The sequence below is a fragment of the Eumetopias jubatus genome, unplaced genomic scaffold (genome assembly GCF_037043125.1).
Source record: "Eumetopias jubatus isolate StellerSeaLion01/CBP00866 unplaced genomic scaffold, mEumJub1_p1.0 scaffold_10, whole genome shotgun sequence".
NCBI classification, from domain to species: Eukaryota; Metazoa; Chordata; class Mammalia; order Carnivora; family Otariidae; genus Eumetopias; species Eumetopias jubatus.
The window spans coordinates 5257522-5265439 of record NW_028274816.1 but is presented as its reverse complement, the minus strand read 5'-3'; the positions used below and the strand labels follow the sequence as shown (position 1 = coordinate 5265439).

Here is a 7918-nt window from a genome sequence, read left to right as displayed (position 1 = left end):
CTACACTCAGTCACCAATTGCAATAGTAGGTTAGTTATAAATACAAATATCTGTCAGCACATCAGTGATGCAGCCGCTTGCCAAGTCCATGACTTGCAATCTAGAATTTGTTGGCTTCCGCTTCTGCCCCTGCCGTTCCCTCCACTGGAAACCTTCGTGCAGTGAATAAACTGTACTGCAGTACACTGTGGTCCTAGCCCCAAAGACTTCTGTTGAGTTATGCCAATTTTACTTTAATGTGTCTGTCTTAGACTGATTCATAGCAGCCAGAAACCTCGTTTCCTCCCAGTCTTAAACAAAGAGTGTGTGACATTCTCTCTCTTTCTTCTTTTCCACCATCCCTGACAGATTCTCTTCTTTTTTTTAAATTTTTATTTAAATTCCAATTTAATTAATATATACCGTATAATTAGTTTCAGAGGTAGAATTCAGTGATTTATCAGGTGTATACAACACCCAGTGCTCATTACATCAAGTTTCCTCCTTAATGCCCATCACCCAGTTACCCCATCCCTCCCTCCCACCACCCCTCCAGCAACCCTCTGTTTCCTAGAGTTAAGAGTCTCTTATGGTTTGCCTCCCTCTCTGTTTTCATCTTATTTTATTTTTCCTTCCCTTCCCCTATGTTGATCTGTTTTGTTTCTTAAATTCCACATATGAGTGAAATCACAATGGTATTTGTCTTTCTCGGACTGACTTATTCTGCTTTCACTTCTACCATCGCATGGCAAGTAAAACCTTGTGGCCTGATGCCCTGGCTGGGGAATCTGTCTGGCATGCTCTATAGCAGAATTCCAGAAATGGAGTCCACCAGTCGCAACCACGTGATTTGCTGAAAGGAAGTGGGATGGGAGGAAATGGGTTCTTCTCCCAAGACTGGTTAGTCTGCAAGTCTATTTACTTGAAGCACAATCCAATATTTGAACGTAAAGAGCTATATTTGAATACCATGACCGATTACATAATTTGCAGGGCCCAGTGCCAAATGAAAATGTGGGCTCCTTGTTCAAAATTATTAAGCATTTCAAAATGGTGACAGCAGAGCCTTAACCAAGCCTGGACCTTTCTGAATACAGGGCTCTGGAAGGCACTGGTCATAGCCCATGTTGCTGGCCCTGTTATATACTCTCTTTTTCCATTCCTTCAGAAATATTCCTAATTACCATCCCCTCTCCCAACCCAGGCACATGGATAGTCTGGGCTTGAATCACATATTCAGAAAGGCAAAAATGAAAAGCATTTTCATACATTTTAAAAATACCTTGGGTTACTTAAGTTTCTTAAATTGTGTCCAGCTCTACTTTCGGAGTCTGTGAAAGCTAAGAGTCAGAGTTAATAGTAAAATTGCATTTCTTTCACGTATTTATCCATCCGTTTATTATTTATTTATTGAGCACCTGTTATCTTCCTAGCACTGTCCCAGGCTCCATGGATTCAGTAGTGAGCAAAACAGACATGGCCCTGTCCTTGTGAGGCTCTCTATTTAGAGCAGGAAATGAACTCTAAACAAATAATGATTTACACAAGTATATAATTACAAACAGGGATAAGAGAAGTAGCTTATGGTTTTATGAGTAGTCCTGGCCCACGGTTATGGGGTTGAGATTGGGTGGTTAGAAAAGTTTTCCCCAAGTGATCTTGAGCTGAGGCCCGAGTAGATGTTTAAAAAGAGGGAGGCAAGCCCATCTCAGGCAGAAGGAGGAGCAGGAACTGGGACAGTGGCCCAGTCTCCTGTGTGACCCTGGCCCACTCCCCGCAGGGGGATGTCCCCCGCTCCTGACTGCTTAGGGTTGAATCTAAGCTGCCCTTACCTGCTGCCTTTTCAGATTCTCTGATTCTGGGAAACGAAGGATTGGCAAGACAGCCGAAGATGACCAGGAGGAGGTTATACTGGGTCCCCAGATCTTCTGGTGGCCTTGGGAATCTCGGCATGGACATGAGCAATGATGTCGTTTCAGGGCTTAGCTACGTAAGTAGGTCTCCTTTGCATTAAAATACCAGGAAACTGAATTAACAGGATAGTCTCAATGTTCACAAATTAGATTAGAAAATTTTGTCCCACATTATTCAAACTTGACTTCTTTTAATGGATCTCAAGCTTCTGCGATTAGATGAATCATAATCCTTGGTCATGACATACCTTCCTGGTTGGTCTATCTATGTATCTATCTATCTATCTATCTATCCATCTATCTACCTATCTAATCTATTACCTATTTATCTATGTACTTACTTATAACTGTAAAACCATCATCAACTCACCAGCTTGAACCTTGACAATCACATCCAGCTATTAGACCTCCCCCCACTTCACTCCCCAACTTCCCTACCTGAAGTACTCACTCTCCTGACTCTTTTCTCATCAATCCCTTACTATGCTTTTAAGATAGTATTATTTACTCTATACGAAGTCCTAAAGATAATATTTAAAAAAAATTTTAGTTGTTTCCCACTTTATCAAAAGGGTCACATGTAATTTTGGGGGGTTACTTTCTTACTTCTTGATTTCTTTTTAGTAAGTTTACCCTCAGAGAGTGACTTGGTCTCACATTCTGTGGGTGACTATAGCTCCCTTTATTCTTGTGTAAAGTGCATATCACAGATAAAAACCTGGGGAAGTGGGGTGGCCTGCCCAGAGTCACCCCGCGAATGTAGGCAGAACCAAGGCTGGGACCTAGTGGTCCTGAGTCTTGGCCCACTGCTTATTCCCTACCCAGCAACCTTTCTTGTATTTATTTTTTAATTGAGGTATAATTGACGTAAAACATATTAGTTTCAGGTGTATGACATAATGATTCAATATTTGTATATAGTGTGAAAGAGTTATCACAACATAACATCCACCACCTCATATAATTATAATTTTTTTTCTTGTGATGGGAAATTTTAAGATCTACTCTTAACAGCTTTCAAACCTACAATGCAGTGTTTTAACTATAGTCACCATGCTGTGCATTACAGCCCCATGATATTTATTTTATTTTTTAAATTTTTTAAATTTAATTTTATGATGATGATGATGATGGTGTTCAGTTCCCACAACATTTATTTTTTAACTGGAAGTTTGTACCTTTTGACCCCCTTTGCCCATTTCGCCCAAACCCCACCCCCACCTCTGGCAACCACCAATCTGTTCTCTGAGCGCTTCATTATTGTTGTGCTTAGGTTCCACATACAAGTGAGATCATACAGTGTTTGTCTTTCTCTGTCTGACTCTAGCAGCCTTTCTTTAGGAAACTGGATATAGGAAGATCCATTGTCCGTGGGTGGCTAACACTCCAGAATAGTATTTATGAGATCGGTTGGGAAGCTGATTTCTTTCGGTTTTTCTTTCCCAAGAATACTTACACTCCAGGAGACGGCCCCTGGAGCCAGCAGGTGAGGAAGCCTGAGGCACCAGGGATGGCGACAGTCCTCCCTTGGGGGAAATACGATGCTGCCTGGAGAACCATGATTCCCTTCCGTCCCAAGCCAAAGTGAGTTCTGAGGGGGAGGCGAGGGGCAGTAGCCTTCAGGGCTTTGTTCCTCAGACCCTAATACCTACACCCTTCCCAAAGATGTCTCCACATGTCTCCACACAGTCATGTCACCCACCACAGCCAAACCTCCAGAGCAGCCCGAGGCACATCCGGGAGGCAGAGTCAGCTCATTCACTCACTTGTCCGGTCATTCATTCATCCATCCAACAAGGATTCATTGAGCACCTACATGTGCCAGGCACTGTGCTAGACCTCAGGGGAACAGCAGTAAGCAAGACAGACGTGATCCTTGCCCATCATGGACCACACATTGGGGAGAAAAACAATAAGCAAGTAGACTCCTAACTAAACATGGTTATAAGCTGCTTGAAGATAGTATTATGAAGAAGTGTGGGGGTGCTGAGGCACAGTGGAACAGCTACAGCTTGGTAGGTTCTTGGTACTTAAGCTGTGCCCTGGAAGATAAACAAGAATTTACAAGGCCAGAGTAAAGGAAGAATGATCTGGGCAGAGGGACCAGCATGTGCCAAGACCCGACCTTGAGGTGGAAAGGACACAGCCTGACGTGTCCAGGAACTGAGGAGGCCAGTGTCACTGGAGTCATGTGTGATAAGGGATGTGGCATGAGACGAGGCTGCCGAGGGACGCAAGTCTCCACAGGGCACATTCAGTGTGTTGGTCTTCATTCTAAGAGAAATGAGGAGTTGTTGAAAGGGCCCAAATGCCCTATGGTGTTACCCTTAAACTTAAGAGTTAAAGAAATTCAATGTATCCTTGTCCAGTAAACCATAGTTGAAAGTAACCATCCCCCAATGTCTTTGGGACTCATACAAACTTGCTCTCGGGGGCCTGCACAGAATTCATTTATTCATCATGTAGGGACAGGACCTTAACATTCCTCTAGGCTGATTCTTCAGCGTTTTGTCACCAGGACTGCATTTTGTGTGGACAATCCTCTCTTCTCTCTCTCATGTTTGCTAAGATTTTATCTATCAAAGAAACTGCCGTTATTTTCCTATTTTTAAAAAACTTGAGGTCCCCTCACTACTAGCTACATTGTTCCCACAGGATTGCTCTCATCTCCACCGAAAACAAAGAACCTGGGTACTTAGTGGGCCCGGGTCACCTCATCTAGAGAAACACGCTGCTCCTGTCAGGCCTTTGGCGTAGCGGCACCAGCTCGCAGACTCTTGCCCTTTCCCTGCAATCACACGTGGCCCCACGTATCTGGTGATACCTGGGACAGATCCCCATCCTCCCTTCAGTCCCTTCTCTCTCCAGCCTTGTCCAGAAGGCACAGCTGGTGGGGGCCGGTGGGCAGTGAGGAGGGGAAGGGCCACCCAGTGAAGAAGAGCCCATAGTCCAAAGCGAAACAAAAACATCCCATGCGTTTGGCATTTTTGTCTTCTCATCTTTCTCCCCAAGTCTTCTTTTTAATGGGATTTTCTTCAGATTGAAACACACAGCATTAAAGGCAACTTTGAAAAAAGAGTAGAGCTTACACACAATGCCAACACCCTCATCCAATTATTATTTCTGTATTTGTGAATCATTTCCAGGGATATGACCTTATCATTCTTACTTATTACTTTTTATTCCATTTTTATTGTTTTTATGAAAATTACATAAGCAAAATATAGAAAATGTGAAACAGTGAGAATCTCTTTTCCTGTACTTTTACCAATTCTAATCCCTTTGTCAAAGTCAACCACTATTAAGAATCTGATATAAATGTATATGTATGTATATAAATGTGTACATATAAAAACACAAATGCACATATACATATAATACATAGATATATAAATGTATGTATACATTTATAAATACATAAATGTGTGTATACATATTCTAAATACATAAATGTGTATATACATATGTACGTGTATATATAATTGTTAATAGTGGTTGACTTTATATATAGTTTTGTTTGCCTTCTCTCATTTCTTCCTTTTTTTAAATGTCAAAATATACTGAATTTCTTGACCTGCAAGTAGCCTTTTTTTTCTTGCTTAGAGCTCTTTCCACATTCTACATACAGATCGACTCTATTTTTGGACACTTCTGCATTGTTTTCCACATACCCTACTTCTTTTCTTTCTTTTTAAATCATTCCCCTATTGATGGGTGTTTTTGTTGTTTCTGTTTTTTAATTATCACACATAATAGAGTAATGGGAAAAAAAAAAAACCCATACTGTTTTGTATCTCCAGATGACCACACTGTGGTTTTTACATTAATATATAATTTATCCCTGTAAAATCTTGCTTTTGGCTTAATTTTCTGTCTTTAGTGCCTATATCATAAGGGCAACTACAGGGGCACCTGGGTGGCTCAATGGGTTGAATGTCTGCCTTCGGCTCGGGTCATGATGATCCTGCGATCAAGCCCAGAGCCTCAGCTCAGGCTCCATACTCAGCAGGGAGTCTGATTCTCCCTCTCCCTCTGCCCCTCCCCCTGCTCGTGCTCTCTATCTCACATGCTCTCTCTCTCTTACGTGTTAGCCCTCTCTCTCAAATAAATAAATAAAATCTTAAAAAAAAATAAGGGTAACTATATGACCTATGACTTCTCTGCTAGGTTTCCTGCCCCACAACCCCTGGATGATGCTGGCCTGTTCTCACACCTCACGTTGTCATGGCTGACCCCACTCATGATCCTAGGTTTACAGAAACGCTTGGATGAGAACACCATCCCCCAGCTGTCGGTACATGATGCCTCAGACAAAAATGCTAAAAGGTAAAGTCATACTGGGCAAGCCACTGGATTGGTTAGAGATCATGTCCTGCAGGGTTGGTGACCAGAGATTCTGGAGAGTAGCAGGTAGGGCCCATCTTTAGACAACCAAAGAATATCAGCTCTTCCTTGGTATCAAGAGGCCTCACTGTAGTTCATGAACCCCCTGAAATGGTATACATATTTTATACATATGGGCTAGGGACTTTTGTCTGGAGCAAGGGTTCATATCTTTTATCAGATTTGCCTAAGGACCCAGGACCCCAAGAAAGTTAGAAATTATTGCTTCTTGTTCCTTTTGCTTTTTCTTCTGGATCAGGCAGTTATCTGTGTCACTCATCATTAAATTTGGGGTTAAGTCTCTGAATCCTTAAGTCATCACTAACTAGTTGTGTGATTGAGTTTCCTGTACCACCTACCTCACAAGGTAATATGAGGATTAAGTGGGGAGTGGGGAATGAATAAGTGATTTCAAATGTTTTGTTTTCATGTTCCTACCTCTAGCTACTTCATGAGAGACGCCAGGTAGAGAATGGCATTTTCCAAATATGTTCCAGTAAATGGTTGTCCCCTAAGAACTTCCCTGAAAAGAGGATTCTTTGGTCAAGGGAGTTTGAGAAATGTGGCATACTATTGCCAGGTCTCAGAGATTAGATTACAAAGCAAATTAGTGTACTGAGGGCACTAAGAAAACAAAAGCTGGTTCAACTTTGACCCTCTGCTTCTCAGAATTATTCAGTAAAAGAAAAAAAAGTTTTCAGGGAGCACCTACCTCTTGGATCATGCCAGATATTGGTCTGAACCTCACTGCTTACCAGCTATGATGTCGGGCAAGTCACTTACCCTTATAGAGACCGTGCGTCCTTATGCATAAAATAATGGATCATAAAATTGATCCATTGATTGATTTATGTCTATTTACTTTGGGTGCACTGATTCTGCTGTTTTTATTCTATAACTCACCATGTCTGTCTACCAATACTTTTGTCATCACGCCACTTTGGGACATTTATTTGAAAAAATAATGATCCATGCATTCACACCTTTAGAGAGGCTTCTTTCTCTGTGTTCCCCATTAAACAGGCAGAGTTCTGGGGTGCATCTTCCCTAGTCCCTCAGAAGAACTGCTTTGACTTTTGTGAGGATTTGCCGACAAACTGCCAGCCATTACCATCACCACCATGGTCATCAGCCCAATGGCAGAGTCAACATTATCACCACCATCATCTTCAGTATCACTATCGTAATTCTCCATAGTGTTCATCGTTCTATAGTTACAGAGCATTTCCCCATCCATCACCTCCTTTGGCCATCACAAGTAAACAGGGCATATGCTATTTTCCCCATTTTACACATGAAGAGATTGAGGACTAAGAGAAGTAAAATGATGTTATATAGTTATAGCAGAGTTGTATAGCTAATTGAAGGGAGGAGGGCAAGTCTGAAAGCAAGTCTTCTGAACCTGGTAATCATGGCCAGAAATTGATACGGTTGCTAGGTGAGCTGAGGGCAGGCTGCGGGACGCTTGGATTTGTTTAGTCAAAGTAGAACCTACTCTAGAGCTTTTTGTCTCTGTGGATTAGGTTATATGTGGAGGTAAAGCTGGAACAAGGAGAGGTGGCCCCACGGTTTGGCCTGAGTAATATTGCCCACCAGCAATAAAATCCTCTAACACATAGGGGTGTCATGGAGACATTTTTGCT

General features: G+C 42.1%; 1 protein-coding gene across 1 annotated transcript in view; it reads left to right on the top strand.

The window, feature by feature from the left end:
• Nucleotides 1–1870: 1870 nt before the first annotated feature.
• The window catches only part of ABCC11 (ATP binding cassette subfamily C member 11), a 61791-nt gene continuing 55743 nt past the window's right edge, over nt 1871–7918 (top strand). The window contains exons 1-3 of the mRNA XM_028091245.2: nt 1871–1969; nt 3340–3476; nt 6060–6218. Coding sequence (XP_027947046.2) covers nt 1871–1969; nt 3340–3476; nt 6060–6218 — 395 coding nt within the window. The remainder of the gene's footprint in view (nt 1970–3339; nt 3477–6059; nt 6219–7918) is intronic.